The 21,579-nt window shown below is 37.1% G+C and overlaps 2 protein-coding genes across 3 annotated transcripts; one reads left to right on the top strand and one right to left on the bottom strand.

Annotated features, from left to right (window-relative positions):
- The first annotated feature begins 2,061 nt into the window (after positions 1-2,061).
- Positions 2,062-4,629, top strand: LOC131160722 (bidirectional sugar transporter SWEET14-like). Its single transcript, XM_058116588.1, has 6 exons — positions 2,062-2,188; positions 2,964-3,000; positions 3,128-3,338; positions 3,459-3,620; positions 3,799-3,918; positions 4,049-4,629. Exons 1-6 carry the CDS (start codon positions 2,137-2,139, stop codon positions 4,388-4,390), a joined length of 924 nt encoding a protein of 307 aa, XP_057972571.1. The 5' UTR covers positions 2,062-2,136; the 3' UTR covers positions 4,391-4,629.
- Positions 4,630-5,557: 928 nt separating this feature from the next.
- On the bottom strand, positions 5,558-21,196 carry LOC131160721 (RNA pseudouridine synthase 7). Of its 2 annotated transcripts, none has more exons than XM_058116586.1 (12): positions 21,041-21,196; positions 20,892-20,935; positions 20,683-20,760; positions 19,952-20,052; positions 19,743-19,830; positions 18,158-18,236; positions 17,907-17,989; positions 17,027-17,092; positions 15,743-15,799; positions 13,756-13,881; positions 12,990-13,225; positions 5,558-5,870 (listed from the first exon to the last, which is right to left on the bottom strand). In XM_058116586.1, exons 1-12 carry the CDS (start codon positions 21,132-21,134, stop codon positions 5,768-5,770), a joined length of 1,155 nt encoding a protein of 384 aa, XP_057972569.1. In that variant the 5' UTR covers positions 21,135-21,196; the 3' UTR covers positions 5,558-5,767. The 2 variants fall into 2 exon arrangements, with proteins under 2 accessions (XP_057972569.1, XP_057972570.1); XM_058116587.1 differs by having other exon boundaries at positions 17,907-17,979; positions 18,181-18,236; positions 21,041-21,178.
- Positions 21,197-21,579: the final 383 nt, after the last annotated feature.

Here is a 21,579-nt window from a genome sequence, read left to right as displayed (position 1 = left end):
CTTACCTATTAAAAGCAAGCTGTCACTTATGGTGACAAATGATGGATGATCCCACTATTTGAGATTTGAGACATATGTCAATAAGGGCTATATTTTATTCCAAAGGCTGTGAGTTGAGTTCTATTTTTGGTGACATAGTACCAATGCGCCAAATAGAATTGGAGAATTCTAATCTTACATGAAGAAATCATTTTTTATGAACATTCTCTTAGTGCCCTTAAAAAAATTTCATCCTCGAATTAGCCTATCAATAAATAGTAGACACTTTCATTATATGAACCCACACATGACCTTAAAGTTTGGGAACCTCTAGCCCTAGTTGCCCCATTAGATCAAGATTTCCCCTTGGCTAGGAGAGGAAGGAAGTGAATTCAGCTAGTCTATTGGGCTTGAGGTCAACTCTTCAAAGTGTGACATGTTTTGGATGAACAGCATATTCTCCATTCAGATACTGCCCTCCCTTTGTTCATGCAAGACGAGGAGAAATGGTATATAGCTCCCCCACCATATACACACATGAAGTGGGATTACACATCATAAAGCTTCCTAGCTGATGGGATCCAAAAAAATTGACCAACTGGTGCAGCTGGCATAGAAAGATTTAAAATTTTAATTTTTTATTCATGATATTATCTTAGAATTACATTTTCAAGATTCTAGGATATTATTACTTAAAGAACCAGTATTTTAATTTATATATGTTTGCTGGTGGCGGGCAATAGGAAAGGTGAGAGGTCAGGGAGCGGGAAGAGGGCTCTTTATCTTTCTAGCGTGGTAAGCCTATAAGGAAGCCCACGTATTAGTTTCATTCTGACTCGAATTGAGAATTAGTATTGTTAGACATTGGCATTGCATCAAGTGATATAATAACAAACCCTAGTCCAAGAATGTTTTGTTATTTAAAATATTATATAAGGCTACTGATAAAAAGGAGATGGTGGGATTTGAGCTGCACCGAAATTGCTATTACAAATTATCTCATGTGTAAGGAGTAAGCTAAACAAGAATCTTTGAATTCCATTCATATAATATTTTTGACAACCAATTAAAGCCTAAGATTGTGTGGCTATCTCAATAAAATGAATAATCTCAAGTTCAAAACTACCCACCACTTACAATTGTAATTCATATCTTTAAATGACATGGTTAAGCTGTCTAACACAAGTTATAAGTGGGTAAGCTCAACAGTCTTGAATGAAATCCCCAAGCGTGCATCCTACTTGTTGGTTCCGCCCAATCACTTTTTTCCATGTCAGCATTACAGCTGTTCCATTGGTACAAGTCAGATGAACCAACATTTCCTGGGGTACAGATCAGATGAACAAAAAATGCCTTGGTTTGGTGGGAGCAGCCTTCCTAATTTAGCAAACATTTTTAGCATAATGGCAACTCTTCTTTCAGTAAAGCACCAAAATAACTCAAAACCAAAATTTCAGTGGAATTGAATGGCTCAAAACTTCTCAAGGTATATGTTAACAGAGGAAACCCATTAATGTGCCAAGCAAGTTGGTGAGAGTGGACAAAAATAATTGTAGGATTGGGTGGTTATATTTATATATATATAATTTTTTTTTTTTTTTTTTTTGGGGCTGAGGATGAGGAGGAAGGTTAAAAGAGCATGGAATATGAAAACCCTAGAACTGAAATATGAGTTGTGAGCCTCAAAAATCACTTGGTGGGTGACACATCAGAAAGGCCCATGAGGGGGCCCCCAGTGAATTGGCCAATTGGGTCTGTAGGGTGTACCAAGAAGAGTACTGGCAAGTGGGCTTGGGCCTGGGTAGGAAGACTGCTTTTGGATGCAGTTATTACTAAATATGATAAAAAGTGGTATTAGGGCACAGGAAAGATGTTTGGAGTGTGGTGACCACTGATCATCCAAACAACTGTAAAGAAAAAACACAAGCTCACGCCACCCTTTGGCTCTGTTGATCCCCCAACTCTTTCATAGTAATTGCAAGCAACTTGAGTACATAGTGGTAGCTAGCTAGCAAGCTAATTAGCTTAATGCTCCTTCTCCTTTGCACCCTATATATACTTCCCTCCTTCATTCTCATGGTCACGGTATTGTGGAACTGAGAAAGAGAGAAAGAGAGAGAGATCATAGAAAGAGATAGAAGAGTTGAGGCTGAGGAAATGGCTGTTTTGATCATTAATCTGACATGGGTTTTTGTTTTTGGTCTCTTAGGTAAAATATTTGATTACTTTCCATGCATCATTATGCCGTTGGGTACAAATGGGACATGCATGGCAGCATTATTTTTGACTTCTCTATTTTTCTAACTCCCATTGTTTCCTCTCCTTGTCAAATTGCTAGTCTAGTAGTATTAAAGAAAGATTTGACTTAATACAACAACAAAATCAAGTCTTAAGTCCCATTAGTGGGGTCGGCTATATGAATCCTTTTCCGCCAATTTATGTGATCGTGGAAAAAATTTGACTCAATCAAACCAGAATTTAATATTTACTTTAGTTGGTGGCATCATTAATGAAATATTCTATTAAAGATATTGTCCAGTTAGTTTGTTCAAATTTACACACATCCAAACCTAAGATATCAAATTCATATTTCCAAATACTATATTACAATGGTGACTACATTTGCTTCTCTCTCTCTCTCTCTAGCAGCTTAGTTTGCTTTTGGGTGGGGGGGGGGGGGGGGGGGGGCGCTGTGCTTGCTAGAATCATTTGGACAGGAGGATGTAAGAGGGTATCTAAGTGAGTCCATGTGGCAGATGATGAATTTTTATATATATATATATATATATATATATATATATAATGTCTTGTTCACATCCTTATTAACAAAAAAAAAAAATGCAAATCCCAATACTTATCATTTTATTTTCAGTTCAAGTAACACCAACATTTTTCTATTCCTGTCTTCTCCATTAATTTCTCCATCTTGCAAGAACTACTAATTTTGACTCATTTCCCCTTCTTTGACAATTTTGCCTTGACAGGTAATATCATCTCTTTCATGGTGTACCTTTCTCCACTGTAAGTCCTCTCCTCATTACCTTTTACTCTTAGCTTTTCTTTTTCAATTAAGCATTAGAAATTAGTCAACTACAACTCAACATTAACTGGGTCTGACTTAAACTTGGTTAATTCTCATTGCATGCAGGCCAACATTCTGCAAAATATACAAGAGGAAATCAACAGAAGGGTTCCAGGCAGTTCCTTATGTAGTTGCATTGTTCAGTGCAATGCTGTGGATATACTATGCATTGCTCAAGCAAGGAGCCAACCTTCTCATCACTGTTAACTCTGTGGGATGTCTCATAGAGCTCATCTACATTTCCATGTACCTCTTTTATGCACCAAAGAAAGCTAAGGTATTAAATAATATAACTAGAAATATACTCTCTCATTTCCTAACTGTAACTTTTTTTATTAATAAATGTGTAAAAAAAGTTAATTGAAGCTTAATGCTTGCACTGGGGCAATTGATGCAGATTGCAGCTATGAAGCTTCTTCTTTTGCTGAATTTCGGTGCATTCGGGTTGATCCTCGTAGTAACTACGTTCCTAGCAAATGGATCCAAAAGGGTGAAGATTCTTGGATGGTTCTGCGTAGCATTCTCTGCCAGCGTCTTCGCTGCACCTCTCTGTGTTATTGTAAGCATATTACTTATCAATATAATAACTATTTTGGATTTCTAGTAAACCCAATTTTTTAAGTTTTTGATTTTCTAACAAACCCATTTTGGTTGTTTGATTTTCTAGTAAATCCATTTGAACTATTTAAGTTTCTGACAAACCCATTTTAATTATTTGATGTTCTAATTAACTGCAGAGGCAAGTTATAAGGACAAAGAGTGTGGAGTTCATGCCATTTCCCCTGTCCTTTTGTCTCACACTCTGTGCAGTTGTGTGGTTCTTCTATGGCCTACTATTGAAAGACACGTGCATTGCAGTGAGTAATCAACTGAGACTTCAGTTTGCACACATACCAAGCAGACCCTCCTCCCATTTCAAGCTCAACTTTCATAGTTTACTCGTTTAATTTGTAAACTCTAATGGATTTTCTTGCTTTATGAAAACAGCTTCCAAATGTGCTGGGTTTTGGGTTTGGAATAGCTCAGATGGTGGTCTATGCAGTGTACAGAAACAGCAATAGGAGGGATGCAGGTGATAATATTCAGGAGCAGAATAAGGTTTCTGAATTGTCAGAGCAGATCATTGAAGTTGTGAAGTTGAACACTGTGGTGTGTAAGGAAATGGATATAATTGCAGCAGCAGCAGTAGTTGCAGCTCCCCAGCTCATAGCTGCAGTTGCTGCCCCTCAGCTGATCATCAACCAAAACTACAAAGACTCTGAGCTGCTTCATGAAGCAGCAGAACAAAGGGACCAGATCTGCTTGGAAGCTTCCATTAATAATGTCTAACCACTCCTTAAAATGAATTGAGTGGGACGACAAAGTGTCCTTTACCTCCCAAAAAAAAAAAATTTGTGCTTTAACAATGGTCTCTCCCTTTTAAGCCTCCCCCCTCCCCCCTCCCCCCTCCCCAAACCCTGTCTAGGCCCTGCTATCTCTCTCTCTCTCTCTCTCTCTCTCTCTCTTGTTTGTATTGTACCGTGCGTGTTTGTTTTAAATAAATGAATGCGCAAGCATCCTCTTTCTCACTTGTCTCCCCTTTTTAAGTGTTTGTTAACTTGAGGCTTGTCCATGATTGATCCCATGTCATAGAACTAAAACAAAGACAACAGCAATGACAATAAGAATAATAACAATAATCCTAAATATGCTTGAAAGAAATATTAATTCAATTATAAGAAATGAGTGTATGATAAGAAATATTAATCCTAAATCAGTGTATGATAAGAAATGAATTAGGCCACGTGAATAAACACACATAGATACGTACATATATGTATATTAGGCCTATTCGACCGAATTAGTTAGTTAAAGCTAGAATAGTAGCAAACACGAACATTTAAGAAACATAATATTTGAGGACAAGGGACAAGGGCTCATCCTACAAAAAGCAAAAATATTTGTTTGCCACATCTTTGCATCATAAATTATTTGGTCATAAAATAGGAAATTAAAAGTGTGAACTCAGTAATTTTAATTATTACTGTTTATTTTGCGTGTGTGAACTTCTATGAAAAGAGATGAAGGGTTTATAAGCACAAGAAACATGCTACTAACACAGTATCAAATTTTTGAGTTTGGAGGACGAGAGAGAGAGAGAGAGAGAGAGAGAGAGAGAGAGAGAATAGGTAAAAAGAGAATCACGTTTTGCCTTTCTAAAATGCAGCTCTGAGTGATACTCTTGTAAATGCAATTAACTTTTATTTTATTTTATTTTCCCCTTTTTTTTTTTGGAACCTTGCTGTATTTTGAATGGGGTAATTGAGTTGACTAGTTCGGCTAAAAAAATCAGTTGACAATTTCAAACGCTAAAGTTGTCTTCACACAACTTTTGCCAACTTGTAATGCCACATTACCCCCCCAAAAAAAAATTCCTTTCTGCTAACTATAGAAAACAGGGAAATTACCCCAGTAATAATTTGTTAATAACCCTGTCAAAAATTAATACAAGCCATGTGTGAAAGGGTGACTTGATATCTATGAAAAACAGGGAAATTACCCCCGTAAATGTTTCAACACTGGCTGTTCTTGCCCTCCTTTTTTGGTTGGTAGGATGAATGATAAAAATACATTTATAGTAAAATTCTCTGCATGCGGGCGCACACGCAAGCAGAGCAGTAAAACACTGTTAAAAGGATCGAGTAAAAGCAAAAAGTAAAACAATAATTAGCTAAGTACTGCCCAGTCTGGATAAGGGCATTCGTAACTCCAATCGGGTCCAGAGTATCGAATGCATTGTAGCCATAAACCCTCTTCATAGGCATCGTACCTGCAATAACGAAAGCAAATTTCACAGAAAATCTAGCAACCGAACAGGCGTAGTCACTCAGATGAGAATAGATAATTAATCTTTTGAGGGGAATAATCACTTGAACAAATTGAACTGCTGGTCAGTTCTGAGAATTGAATAAATCTAATGCAATGATTCCATACATGATACAAAAGCAAAGATCAATTGGAAAGAATTTCTAAGGCAAGATGTCTTTGATATAGAACTGAATAAATAACTGGAGCTATTCAACAAGAATTCTTCAAGAAATTTAAAATCAAACCGATCCATAAGAACATAGGAGTATCTCTACATGCAGCAGTTTTAGTTGATACAGTTGGACAATGCCTGTCAAAAATAAAATCACCTCCTGGCCATCAAAGACAAACAAAGTTGACAAAATAGTTTAAAGAGGCTGGAGAAGCAATATAACGTAGCCAAGACAATGTTATACAAGGCCAGGGAAAAATTGAGTTTGTTTTAAAATGACTGGTATAAGGTCAACCCAAGATTAAAAATTTTTATGTTGGTGGCAGTAATGGGTTCATTGTGTTGCACTCTGAGTAGCCTAAACCACCCTCTAGGTAATAAGGTTACTGTTTAGTGATCTAAGATCACCGAAGAGTAGTGACCTTCAGAGGAAACTTTAGTTTGTCCCACTTAAAAAACCTAGGATAACTTATCCTCATTCTGTAAGGTACGGGCAAGCAACAATGGATCAATACATTCAACATGATCCATTCAGATTGGACCAGAATGAATAAGATTGGCCCCCTCTTGCTCAGATGTAAGACCAGAATGAATGGGATTGGCTCCCTCCGGCTCAAATGTAAGACAACAGCCACTGACAGATGTCCCATGCCATGTTCCTTGAAAAGCTCTGCCCAAGAATGAATAAATTGTGATATAGCACCAAATAAGCCACTGTTCTGTTCCCAACCAAAAATCCATAAAGGACTTTTCAGGGAAACCAGGGGGCTTACCTTCTCCAATGTATTGTTGTATACCAGCAAACATGGTATTTATAAATATATATGATATATCTAAATAAATAAAGCATGCACTTCAATAACAATTAAATATATTTAAATATAAGTTATAGTCCTGATATAATAATAATAATAGTTATAACCTACCATTTTACATTTTTTAAAGATATTTTTTGCATTGCATGACCTGTGGCTACTAACACTGGATTCTCATAGTACCAAAGAGGTTAGTCATGGATACACAGTGACCCTTGATTGCAAAAATATTGCAGATCAAATGCAGTAATCTTAGAAGGAGGAAATTAAATCGCCACATAATGAGGATCATATGTGATCTAAGACATCAATCGATCTCTTTTAAGCACAAAACCCTCCCCTAGCATGTTAAATGTCTTGAAATTTGTTAGGGACAGAACACTTCGTCTCAGCCTCAGTTTTACATGCATGTCAAGCTCTTCTGCAAATAATGGCTACAAGGTCATGAGAGTTGTTTTTATAGAAAAATATAAGAATTCGAATAATGAGTTTCCGTGAGTTTCTAACTTTGTTCTCAGATATAATGCATAATCACTTCCATAGGCCTTTACAAACCATCTAAGTTTTACCTCAGATCTTTCTATACTAATGTGGATGGCCATAGTGGCTAGTGACAGGGTAAACGAACTGGAAGCAATGTCATAGAATGCCTGCATTAATATGAATGGTAATTGTGAGGTTATTTATTCCTTTTAGTATTATTATTGTGTCAGTATGTTAATTAGTGAGAGTTAGTATGGGCATTATTGTCATTATAATGTATTTAATTTGTATTATAAATAAAGGGAGGAGCCTATCTTCAAGTTAGGTCGTTCATTTTAATCAAAATCCCAACATGGTATTACAGCATGATCCAACCTAAACCCTTTTATTATTGTCATTATAATGTATTTAATTTGCATTATAAATGAAGGGAGGAACCTATCTTCAAGTTAGGTCATTCATTTTAATCAAAATCTCAACATGATATTACAGCGTGATCCAACCTGAACCCTTTTATACTCAGATGTTGCCGGAAAACAAATTCCCATCACTGCCCTTCTCAGATACACCTCCACCCCTCATTATTTCACAAAACCAACCACATACCCAAACACAGAACCCTCCAAAGCCTAACCCCACAAAACCTCATCATTGGAAAAGGCCCCACGTGTCGCCACATGCCATCCAATTGCCGGAAGTGCCAAACCCATGCGCCAGTGCGTGAGAGAGTTTCCGGCCACCTTTTTCATTTTTTTTCCCTCAGCCATCTTCTGATTCCTTCTCTAGACAATATTATCAAGCTGTTGGGCATTTTTTTTGCTAAAAACTCCAACCTTTTTTGACAATGCACTCGCGGTTATCCATTAATTTCTGTTTGGTGTTTGAAAAGGCTTCTTTGTGAGTTTCTTGGAGCAGTGGCAGTGTTTGCGCATCAAGTTGCGAGACTGTGGCAGTGCTATATCAGTAGCTGAGTCATTCACCTCGTCCATGGTTGTGTCGGTGCTTCACATGGTTTGTGATTGTCCCCATTAGTTTTGATTGTTCTTTTTTGACATTGGTGTGGCTACAAATTTGTGAGTGTTGGGATGGAGTCCCAAAAATCTATTTCCTACATCGTTGCCATAAATAACAACTCAAAAGTTGGATGGAAAGAGTTGTGTTCGATGGTCTAAAGTTGTTTGGGTTTATTTAGTAGGATTAGGAAAATCTGACCACTTGCTCCAATCTGATCCTTCTGATGAGAAGAGAAAAGAAGTGAGGGTTTAAGAAGATGGCTTGATTGTTTTTTCTTTATGGAATTCGATGGAGCCATAGATTGCACAGATGTGTATGCATCTATATGCGTGTAAGGAGATTTGGGATTATATCAAGCTTCTATACTCTAGTAACATCACAAGTATGTATGATTTATCTCAGGATTACTTTCAGTTATAACAAGGAGACAGGAGCATTGCAGGTTATTTTGGAGATGAAGAGTATTCAAGAGGAGCTCAACATCGTGCAACCTATAACTGCCAACGACCATGAGATGCAGAAGCAAAGGGAGCAGATGACAATCCTTTGGGTTCTAAAGGCCTTGAGACCTGAGTTTGAGGCAGTCCGCCCCCAAGTAGTGTCGAGCTGCCATCATTTGCCGATATTTATTCTTGTGCCCTTTGTGCTCCCTTCATCACGCATTCTCCTACTTTTGCATTTGGTTCTAAGAGGAAAACCTTTGCTACACAAGGCGATTCTAGTTCTCTATCAAACAAATGCAAAAGTTATCGAGGTGGTTCAATTGGTTGTGGTGGTGGAGACGGACAAGGTAGAGGCACTCTTCGCAAGTGCATTCATTGTAGATGGAGTAATCATACTTTTGAGCAATGTTGGGATCTCCACGGTAGACCTTCACATGTTGCCAATGCAGCCACCACCAACCCCACATCTTTGGGGCCAAGTCAGGGGCATCGTACTGTGCCCATGTTAGAGGAAGAGTATTCCAAGCTCCAGAAGTATCAAGCATCACAACAAGTTTCTCCTCCCATTGCATCTCTTGCCCAAACAGGTAATCCCGCAATATGTCTGTCATCCAATACTTCTCGTCCTAGTCCTTGGGTCACAAACTCCGCTGCCACTGATCATATCACAGGTTTACCTAGCTTCTTCTCCACTCTTCAATATCATGCAAATTTATCCTATGTTACTTTTGTTGATGGATCCACCACTACAGTCAAGGGAACTGGGACTATAAATCCCACTTCTTCTATTTCTCTTCCTTTGATTTTGTATATTCCCAAATTTCCTTTAAATGTTATGTTCGTTAGCAAGAATACTAAATCCATGAATTGTTCAGTGACATTCTTCCCCGATTCTGTGGTTATTCAAGATTTGAAGACGAGGAAGACGATTGGCAGAGGGTGTGAAGCTGGGGGACTTTATCACTTAGAACCGCTATCTCCTTCTATCGCCTGCACTGCTAATGCCACGCCTCTCCAAATTCATTGTCATCCTAGTCATCCTTCACTAGAAAAGTTAAAATGTTTTGTTCCTGATTCGAGTTCTTTGTCTAGTTTTGATTGTGAGTCTTGTCAATTGGGAAAGCATCATCATGTCCCTTTCGCTTCCCGAGTCAATAAACAGGCTGCAAGCCCTTTTATGTTAGTTCATTCTGATGTTTGGGGTCCTAGTATAATTGTGTCCAAGTTGGATATTAGTAACCTTTGTGGATGATTATCCAAGAATGAATTGGCTATGTTTGATAAAAGATCATGGCTGCAAGCCCTTTTATGTTAGTTCATTCTGATGTCTGGGGTCCTAGTAGAATTTTGTCCAAGTTGGATTTTCAATACTTAGTAACCTTTGTGGTTGATTATTCAAGAATTACTTGGCTATATTTAATAAAAGATCTTCCTAAGTTAATTCATGTATTTTGTGCCTTTTGTTATGAAACAAAGATTCAATTTGGTTTGCCAATTCAAATATTTCGAAGTGATAATGTTGAAGAGTATTTCAATGCACAATTCACAACTTATATGACTCAGTTTGGGATTGTCCATCAATCAACCTGTGCCCAAAACTCCTTTAAAAAATGGGGCTGCAGGAGAGGAAAAATAGATATATCCTTAAAATCACTCGCATCTTACTTTATCAAATGCATGAACCTAAAGTGTTTTGGAGTGATGATGTACTTACTGCTTGATATCTGATCAACAAGATGTCATCCTCTGTTCTTAGTGGTAAAATTACCTACTCAATTCTCTTTCCTAATTCACCTTTATTCTCACTCCCTCCTCATATATTTGGGTGTGTCCTTTGTTCATCAACTAACTCCAGGGATGGACAAGTTGGATCCTGGTGTTAAATGTGTCTTTTTAGGCTACTCATATACTCAGAAGAGATATTGTTGTTATAGTCTTGTGCGGCATCACTTCTTTGTTTCTGCCAATGTTACCTTCTTTGAGTCTACACCTAGTCCCTAAGTGCTTCTGAGCTTAACGAGTTTCATCCTCTGCATAATCTTCCAAATTCTACTTTGCTATCCTTGCCCAACCAACCATCGGAGTCCACATGTAGTTTGAGTCCTTCCCATCACCTTGATCATTCTAATTTGCAAGTGTATTCACAACAGCGACTCCAAGGAAAAGAGTCCCCTCTAGCTTCTACTACCATGCATTTGGTTTCCTTGTCTGGTGATCATATTTCCTATGATGTTGATCCTCCCATTGCTGTTCGTAAGGGTAAATGCACATATACTCAACATTACATTTCCAACTATGTTTGTTATGACTTCTCATCACCCTCCTATTATTGTTTCGTTACTACTCTATCATCTACTATCCTTCCTAAATCTATTTTCCCAAAAGCCTTAGCCCACTCTGGGTGGAGGAATGCTATGGTTGAAGAGATGAATGCTTTACATGACAATGACACTTGGGACTTGGTACCTCTTCCTCTTGACAAATCTATGATTGGTTGTCGTTGTGTTTACATTGTGAAAGTCAACCCTGATGGTTATGTGGTCTGTCTAAAGGCCCGTCTTGTTGCTAAAGGGCATACTCAAGTGTATGGCCTGGGTTATTTTGACACTTTTTCTCTGGTTTCCAAACTTACATTAGTACATCTACTCATCTCCTTGGCTAGTACTTGTCACTAGCCTCTGCATCAGTTAGACATTGTTGCATAGTGACCTTAAGGAGGAGGTCTATGTAAAGCAACCACCTGGGTTTGTTGCCCAAAGGGAGTCAAGCTTAGTTGTTGGCTCAAGACGGCACTATATGGTTTAAAACAGTCTCCTAGAGAATGGTTTGGTCATTCCAGTGTTGTAGTACTTGAGTTTGGTCTTCGATGGTGTGCAGTGGATCATTCCATGTTTTACCGTCATACTTCATCGGGTAGGATCCTTCTTATTGTTTATGTACATGATATTGTTATTACATGTGATGATGATAAAGGTATTTAGAGTCTCAAACTTTTTCTATAGACAAAGTTTCAAACCAAAGATTTGGGACTGTTGAAATATTTCTTGGGTATAGAAGTATCCAAACCTTGTATGGGAACCGTTTTTTCATAGAGGAAGTATGTTCTTCATATGTTGGATGAAACTGGATTGTTGGGATCTAAACCGGTTGATACACCCATGGATCCTAACAGCAAGTTAGTGTCGGAAATAGGTGATTCGCTACCTAATCTTGGATAGTACAGGAGACTTGTTGGAAAGTTAAATTATCTCATAGTCACTCGGCCAAATATATCTTTTGCAACAAGTGTTGTGAGTCGATTTCTAGATTCTCTGAGAATAAGTCATTGAGACGCAGTAATTCGCATCTTGAGATATCTCAAAGGTGCACTTGGGAGAGGTCTTCTATATGGTGATCGAAGTCACACTAGTATCCATGGATATATAGATGCAGATTGGGTTGGGTCACCTTTCAAAGATCACAACCAAGTACTGTATCTTGGTTGGCAGTAATTTGGTTTCTTGGAAGACTAAGAAACAAATTGTGGTGGCCGGGTCAAGTGCTGAATCATAATATAGAGCTATGGCTCAAACTACTTGTGAACTAGTCTAGTTGAAGAAATGTTAGAAGGATTGGGTTTTTCAAATTCTCAGCCTACGAATCATGTGTGATAATCAAGCTGCTCTTCATATTGCCTCTAGCCCAGTCTTTCATGAGCATATGAAGCACAATGAAGTTGATTGCCATTTTGTTCAAGAGAAACTTGTATAGAAGCTCATTACCACTTATGTGAAGTTTGATATTCAGCTTGCTGAATTGTTTTTTAAAGCTTTTTGGGGGGGGGGGGTGCTCATGTTACATTCATGCTCCAGCTTGAGGGGGAGTGTTAAGAGGTTATTTATGTCTTTCAGTATTATTATTATTATTATTATTATTATTATTATTATTAATTGTGTTAGTATGTTAATTATTGAGAGTTAGAAAGCGCACTATTGTTATTAGAATGTATTTAATTTGTATTATAAATAGAGGGAGAGACCTATCTTCAAGTTAGGTCATTCGTTTTAATCAAAATCTCAACAGTAATCAACAAAAGGATTCATTAAGATGACATCTAACTGGGTATTAAAACATCATAGCATTAAATGTAACTTCAATGGAGAAAATCCTCTTACCCTTTAGGAATCAAATTTGGACAGTTTGTACACATAGGATCAATGCTGAAATCTTCACCCTTCTTGTCTTCACATTCATTAATACAGTTCTCGATAGAATTGGATCCTAGAGAATGGGATTTAACCGCAGCTCTATCTGCACTCAACCCTCCAACAGAACGATCAGGAACAAATTCAGACAGGTAGAGCATGTCATTGGCTATTGGATAGCCTTTATACTGCAGATGGACACGAATCTATGCCACAGAGAGAGAGAGGGAGAGAGAGAGAGAGAGAGAGAGAGAGATTAGTTAGTCTTCACCCCAAACAATGAAAATGAGAAGCTAGGCCATTCAATCCAGTAAAATAAAAGGATGTTGCTACATTAACGAGAACAAAAAAATGAGGGCATCCATTTGAAGTGTGAATAATAGCCAAAAAAACCAGACCAGCATATGTGAAAAATCTTCTTCAGACACAACAAATGAAAAAGCAAAGCTAGATTAATTACAATTTTGCTGATATATAACCGAACAAAATGTGGGCATTTTTTCAAATTATGGCAAAAAGTTCACAAAATATGAATGCAAAAGCACATAATGGGTAAAAAGGAGGGAGTCAAAATGATAAAAAAATAAAATAAAATAAAATTTTAAAATTTTAAAATATAAAATATAAAGCAGAACATCTGGACAGAACTATACAAGTATCCTCTGAAAATGCCAATGGTGTAACTGTAGAGCATGGACAGATAAGTTTGCCTTTGTAACCTGTAAAAGTGTCTTACTTGATGAGTTCGACCCGTGATTGGTTCGCATAAAACGATGCTATAATTTCCATTTGTACAAATCCTAGTAAACTTTGTACAAGCAATCTTCCCCTTCAGGGAAGTATCACCACAAGACTCACCCGCCTGAATAAAACAAACATGGTTACAGGTTAAGCTTAAATGTTTGATACTGCCTCAAAACGATTAAGCAGTGGATGATGAACCTTAGCAGAGAGCTATGATCACAATGAATGCAGCAGCAGTGAGGATGAAAATATCAATACTATAAAAACAATGGTTAAAGCCATGGTCACTTTATCACATTTACGAAGACCAACCAACCAACCAGCTAAGTACTAATTGAATCAATCACTTGATTTCATGTTCTCCATTCAAAATTTTCCATTCCATTCCCCACCCTTTCCATTATGCAAACCAAACACAACGCAAGTGTCATTCATATTTTATCACAAGATTGATCTTTAAAGAGAACATTTATAGAGACAGTTAAAGAGAGTAACTTAGTCATGTCAAGTCATAATTCACAAATAAAACCAAAAAATATATATAGAAAAGTCGGAGGAGGTGCAAATATCTGCCATCTACTAGCACAAACAGCCAATTAGGATTTAGGCATCCTAATATATTTAGTTTATATAGTATGAAGTCCTCAAATTGATAGCAATAGGTATGTTCAAAGCAATAGAAAAGTCGGCAAATAGGAAAATTAATGCTTGAGATTATCATGGAAGTGTCGGGGCTTACAGCCATATAAGCAAGAATATTCTAGAGTAGAATGGAATCCACCCAAAGTTAACACTCTAGGCTTGAAGCCACATGTAGATAAACTTGCACATAAAAAATTTAATTCTTCAATTTTTGAATAATTTTCAAACCAACAATTAGCCTTGCAAAATTTGATTACCTAATAGTCAATCCTAGGTCTTGTAATACTCCTTATCCAGCACCAATGCATGAACAATACTTAAAAAGACTGTAAATTAACACAATTAAATTATCATCACTGTATCTTTTACAAGTAAAAGAATGTACACATAACTCACGCATGGGAAGGCTGGAACACAATCTCCCTAGAGGAGTCTCAAACGCTGACTACATTTTTTTGGCGCAAAAAGGAAAAAGAGGGGAGGGGGGGGGGGGGGGGAAGGGAGCCTATGCTCAGCTCTACATTAAGTTTAAGTCTCTTGAAAAATTAAAAGTAAAACACATGTATCATAAGGACAATGAGAAGAAGACTACTGACACAACTTGCCAGTTTGCAATCAAATCTAAGAGAAAAAGGAACTTTACAATATCCAAACTGCCCTTTTACTCCAAGTCAGTGTTGGATCACCACATTAGTGACCTGTATGCTACCACATCAAAACAGTAACATAAGACTCTCAGAACACAACAATGAAAGACAAGTAGACAACTAATCATACCACAAACAAGGTGAAAACTAAAAAGGAGTAACTTCAACATATTCAAAATGCCCGCATGTATGTTCTCTCGGTAGTAAAATTACATCCCAACAGTGTTAGACACAATCGATGCAAGGCCTCACTTTCCAAACTACTGGCAGGCTTGCACCAAAATGGCTAAAATAAGCACCGCGGGGGGGGGGGCAGTGGCGCCCCTACAGTTATTGTTATTGGGCAAGTGCCCTCACTCAAATGCATGTAACAATGAGGTGTTATAAGTGAAACAAAGAGTTTCCCAGACTGAAACTTTTATGTAAATGCATGTAACATTGTGCTATGGATTTTTATATTGCCTCCACTAAAGGAAATTTCCAGGTTTGCTGCTGCCACGGGATCCAGCATCATGCAAATAATAGAACTCCACAAAATACCAATTTTTATTAGTTAATAAGGACCAATTGACTGAGCATTCAAGTTTTTCCCTTCCTAAAAAAATGTATAAAAAATAAGGAGAAAAAAAAAAAAAACAGCCTCGCTTAATAACAACTATAATAGACAGGGGGTTTGACGAAAACCCTTACCTCAGCTGTGCTCTTTCCTTCTCGAGCATTATAATTCACATTTGCACTGACAACTTGCTGAAATACAAACCCAGAAAAATTCATAATAGATGTCAACTAGGAAAAGTTGCGTCTTACAACTAACATAACACAATTTTTTATCCGAGACCAAGTTGACCAAGTTAATATGTTTTAGATATAAAACATTCCACAAACTGAAAAGATGATACAGATTCAAATTTCAGTTAAACATCTTTTAGAACAGGGGCTGCACAACAAACAGTTGGCAAAGTGCAACTATAGTTTATATAAAGCATTAATTTAAAATATTCAGTTTTTCCCATGCCTTAAGTTATCTCTTAACCCACACTTCAAATTCCTACAAGCTCATGAAAGATGATCAAGATGATGAAGATGGAAAGGAGACGGGAAAATGAGCTACTAAAGAATTGAAATCTTAAGTTGTGCATAGTACTTCACTATACATCATAGCGGTTGGCCCAGTCCACAAAGATCCTGCTTACAGAAGAGTCCGAGAAAGCTGGACAGTGGGCAGCCTTTACCCCCATTTCTAATATGCATTTTAAGATTTCTCAACGAATTGTTTAAAAATGACCATTTTGAGGTATGGACCAACCTACATAACAAATATGTTCCGGACGATAAGAACATTGTTTAAGCAAAGATAGGAAGACTGCACAAAATCAAATATGATTTGAAAGGTTCCTGCTCCTAAATCACAGATAATTGGGCGCAAGAAAGAGGAAGACAAAAGCATAGACATCCATACACATGAATGTGGATGGATATAATATCCTCGGAGTAGAAAATTAGATCTGGGCAGGTTGGATCTTGGAAAAACTGGTGTCGGGCCATCACAAGAAGAATTAAATTTGTTTGCCATTAGGGTGATTCAAGGCCAATACCTTTGTGCAAAAGTGAAATTTTCAAAAATTTAAGGGAAAAATAAAGATCATTGTCTTTTCTCTCCATCATTAGTTGGTTTACGAGTTCATTGATAACATTGACCTTCCCAATTCAGTAGCCAAGATATTCATGTTCATCCTTTTTAGGCCACAAATTCTTAAACAATTCAGTACCTAAAAAATTTCTACAATTAACTTGTAATATGAGCCAACCTATTTAAGCTGGGAACTTTCTGCAGAGGCTTTGAGGGGTTGAGGCAGGATGGGGGATTCAAGTACAATAAACAATCAAGCAAGCATGCTGTAGCTTGTAGGCCATGTGGTTGATGAAAACAATCCATATTGGAGTCATTTAAATGATATGAGTTAATAAGACTACCTCATCCTCCGGAAAAACTCCAATGACTTTTGCGATGTACTGTTTGTGCACCAGTCCGGCTTCAATCTGTAACCACCAAACCCTACTTTATGACAGAGCAATATTTTATTTATGCTGCAGGAAAAACTGCATACATCAGCATAAATTCAGGAAGCAAAAACTATAGCTTCAAGAAAGGAGTAATATTATAAGTCCACCACATAAAGTCATGAACAAAACTTTATAATTTTCATGAATATTAAGCCCAAAAAACAAACAAGTTTCTGGAGCAATATTGTCCTCAATAAGGTAAAACAACATAAGGAGGTGGTAACTGTAACAAATCTGCAAGCTTGTCTCCATACCTTTTGATCTCCTTCACTCCTATAAATAGAATTTCAAACAAAGCAACATGGCAACTCTCACTCTAGGAACCAACTCACAGAGCTACAACTCCTATGCATTGTCCTCTATTTCAAGATACATATTTCAAAATCCATGTCTCTATATGCACCGATACTAAATAATTTTAGGAAGATTTCCACCAATGGAACCTGCTTAGATTAATCTTTCCAAAACACGAACTCACAGTAATGCAATACTTGTTATCATTCTAACTCTTTCATTTTGATCTCTTTAATGCGTCATACCAGATGATCTGACTTTCTAGAAGAGAACGTCATAATTCCTTCATAGTTCACCATGACTTATGACGTAAAGGATTCATGCTGCATCGAGTTTGTGAATGGATGCACTTGTCCTTGTGTGCATGCATGCATACGCATGTTCGTGTTCATGGAATTACTGCTTTTGTTTTATTGATAGGATCCTTAGGAGGAACAGCTTGATTGTTTGCTTGCTAGAAATTTTAAATAAACCACTATGACGATCCGATTCCTACCTGTTGCCTGAAAAAGTCAGCCTTAGAAGCAGTTCGAGCCAGGATAAGCAGTCCGGAGACTAGGCGATCCAGTCTATGAACCGCTAACAAGAAATAGGGTCAAGAAAATTTTGGTAAATTTTAGCATTATAACATTGTACCTGAGAAAAATGGAAATAATTAAATTGAACAAAAACCTTTCCAAGCATTTGAACACACATTATAAGCTCATGTACAATTAAAATTTTGCTTTCCAAAAATTGCTTGGATACGAAATAGAGGTGCCAAGCTATACTCTGCCTGAAGGATGCCAACAACTGTATTCTTGCGATACTGACCACAGGGATGCACCTGCAAAACAGAAGGGATGCAGGACCCATTGACCACAGATAATCAGCAAGAAAATGAACAGAAAACTAAAACAAGGTAACAGGCAATAAATGGGAAAATAAGACAAATGGAAAATCAAAACAAGACTCAATTAAGGCTTAATAGTTAATATCCTCATGGTTGCACATCAAGCCTTTAAACAGGCTTTCTCCTAATATTAAATAAGGAAACAATCTCCAGGAAATAACATCATATTCCACAAGGAAACAATCTCTAGGAAATATATCAAATCCCTAAATTAGATCAGGATATAATTGTAACATATTTAAATCATAAAACCCCAGATAATTATAAAGACCCTATTTTATGTTTATGCCTATGGTAGAAACAAAAGTCTTGCTGGACTGTGATGCCCATCAATTCTCTCATGGTGAGAAAAACATGCGGCTGACAAGGAAAGACAGTTGTACTGCTCCAATAGCTCTGGGCTCTAGGTGACACAACTCATCCTTGGTAACCCATGAGGAAGTAAGGTGATTCACTTCACGAGGTATCATCTATACCCTCCTTGCATAGATGCAACAAGCTCGTTTGTAGAATGCATGATGGGCAATGGGCAGAAGAAAAGAAAGCACTCGCACAGGAACTGGAACTAACAGAGAAACCTTCCAAAAGGTGAGATATCTGCATGCACAAAAGGAGGCTCAAAGCCTTAAAGGTGCCTCAATAAGGGGTTAGACAGACCTCAACATTGAAAACAGGACTAGAGAGCTGTGTTTTTAGACATCAAATTTCAAGACCAAAACCCCCCCTTCCATTTAGAGTGCACAGTGCACACCGCCTCCCACCTCATCAAAAAGATCCCTAAAGCCCCCTATCCCCAACCACAAAAACTTTACTGGGGAAAGTTGGGTTTGTCCGGAATTTGTGGAGGATATCCTGGCTATTTCTTCTATGAAGTTTGGAAGGTACAAAGACAGGCCTGCCCTTTGGAGATGTGAATTGTATGCTATACTGTGGGGTATTTAAATGGGAAAAAAAAATAACACTGCATTTTAAGGGGAGGAAGATTTCTTAGGTTCTACTTTGGGACAAGATTCAATAGTTGGCTTTTTTATGAGCTCTGGCTGCTGGTTGTTTCATAAGAATGTGTTTTAAAGACATTCCGGTTTGCTGTGTTGTATTAACTGTTTTGTTTTTATTTTTTAGTTTTCCTGTTTTTTTTTTTTTTTAAAGGATACCTTATTCTCCTGTTTTTTACATTTCTCTATTTAATATTATACTACTTTTTTTCAATCAAGAAAAGAGTCTCGCATGGTTGATTCTATGTCTGAGTGCCGAACTACAAAGTCTACGAATAAAACAGACCATTATTAAGCATTTAAATCCAAGAAACAAAGTAGTAAAATGACCATTTCCAACCCCATAGGAGCAAGATGGGTATGAAATAAAAATAGAGATAAACAGTACACCTACCAAGTTTCTAAAATGTTCAAAAGGACATGTAACAAACTAGCATTGACTTACTGGAACAGATGCTGGCTTACAAACAGTAAGCACGTCAGATTCTTTGTGCAAAATTGAGACGTCCAATGCCATCACTGGTGGCTCATGCCTACAGCCGTTTTGACATCAACTGCTCGTTCAATAAGTTTGCATGGCAATTTTAAAGCAAAAAACTGACACAACACTTTCTGAGCAAACTTGTTTCAAGAACAGCATTAAGCACAACAAACCTGTGTAAGAAGTGGCTTATCTTCTGTGATCGTTTAACTATGTATGAAACAGGCACTATTTGACCATCAACCTGTATCCGTCCACATTCCACAGCGCTAACCTACAATCCCCAACACATTATTAAAACTTAAAACACTCAGACCCTGCTAACATGAAATGCCCATCAAAACAAACAGGTGAAGTTGCGTGTTGCAAAAAATGAGATAAAACACTTAGGTAAGACATAGCCCGACCCTGTGTTTGGGAGCTTGGGTTTTAGATCACGTATTTGTACTTGGACATTGTGCAGTATTAAATTGTATTGAGATCCATCCTGATCCACACAATCCCAATTCCGCTGTTTAAAACCATTACAAAACACAGCCAGAAACCTAAAATGCCTTTACAAATCAATTAACATTTTTTTTACATGCCATATTGTCATTACTCTTTGATTTTTCTTGATTTTCAATTGTACTTGGAATAAATTTTCACCTTAATTATATTTGAGATAGACAGAAAAATATAACAAAAAAATTGATTTTTCTTTCTATTTTCCTTTCCTTTTTTCTCACAAGTCTTTATTCCAAAATTCAAAAAGAGCATGATCTCATTACACATTCACATGTTGATAAAAATTGAAGTAACATCGATGCAATGATAGAACCAACCAAGAACTCTGATACTAAGCTCAGCCGATCCAGATAAATAGAAATCATTCAGAAAAGCAATAATAAGACAAAAGGCGTACATAGTAATCATAAGGCCGGCCCTTGAACTCTTCAGCAAAAAGATCGACAATGCGTTTCCCCGCCCACCGGTCCTTGACCTGAATAAAAACACAACAATACCTTCTATGACATTGTTTGGATCTAAATGGGGTTTATGATGAATGTGATTAGGGTTTTCACAGAAGATCCATCAAAAAACAAATAAAGAAGAAAATAAGTCATAAATTACATGGGAGATGAACTCGAAGTAGTACGGTCTAACATGGCGCCTCCCTGCAGAGTTCCCGCTAAAATTCAGCTGTGTTATATCAAATTATCAACGGTGGAACCTCGAAATATGGGGTTGAAAACGGTGACCGTTGAGTTTGAAAATTTTACCGTTGCGGAAGATGTAGTCGTGGGGCTCTGGAGGGTTTGCAGGAGTTTGCCATACAATCTCCATCTCCTCCTTTTCCTTCCTCTTTCTCTTCATTTGCAGTGACAAGGTACTTTCTTCTCCGCCTATGAAGTATGAACACTGTTAAAGCCGCGTTTGGGAAATCGAAATGGATATAGATCCTTTTTTAACTTTTTTTGAATTATTTCAATTGAAATTATGAATTATTTCAATTGATTGTTGTCCCAAAATCATTTTAAATTGTATTATAATGTGCCCTATGCATGAGATTTACAACCTATTGTATAAAATTATATTTTAAAATTTTGACACAAGCTAGTAAATATAAATGCATGTGATTTCTTAAGATGATATTTAGTAGTATAAATCATTAATATGAAGGCTTAGTATTCTTAATATAAAAAAAACATTTGAAAATAGTAAATATTTTCATTTTAATTGCAATTTTTTATTTATTTTATCTAAAAAATACAGATGGCTCCTTTTTATATTTCTTAAGGTTTGTTTGTTTTATGAGCTA

The sequence above is a fragment of the Malania oleifera genome, chromosome 7, assembly GCF_029873635.1.
Source record: "Malania oleifera isolate guangnan ecotype guangnan chromosome 7, ASM2987363v1, whole genome shotgun sequence".
NCBI lineage: Eukaryota > Viridiplantae > Streptophyta > Magnoliopsida > Santalales > Ximeniaceae > Malania > Malania oleifera.
The sequence above is the reverse complement of the archived record's forward strand: the minus strand, read 5'-3'. Positions and strand labels throughout refer to the sequence as shown.

Bases quoted from the DNA above. Each gene is read 5' to 3' on its own strand.
- LOC131160722 (XM_058116588.1), top strand. From the start codon at position 2,137: ATGGCTGTTTTGATCATTAATCTGACATGGGTTTTTGTTTTTGGTCTC. The intron at 2,189-2,963 runs GTAAAATATTTG...TTGCCTTGACAG, and splicing joins TTTTGTTTTTGGTCTCTTAG to GTAATATCATCTCTTTCATG. The intron at 3,919-4,048 runs GTGAGTAATCAA...TTATGAAAACAG, and splicing joins TGAAAGACACGTGCATTGCA to CTTCCAAATGTGCTGGGTTT.
- LOC131160721 (XM_058116586.1), bottom strand. From the start codon at position 21,134: ATGAAGAGAAAGAGGAAGGAAAAGGAGGAGATGGAGATTGTATGGCAA. The intron at 17,990-18,157 runs GTATCCAAGCAA...ATTTCTTGTTAG, and splicing joins TAGCTTGGCACCTCTATTTC to CGGTTCATAGACTGGATCGC. The intron at 13,882-15,742 runs GTAAGGGTTTTC...TGTTTTATTCAG, and splicing joins AAGGAAAGAGCACAGCTGAG to GCGGGTGAGTCTTGTGGTGA.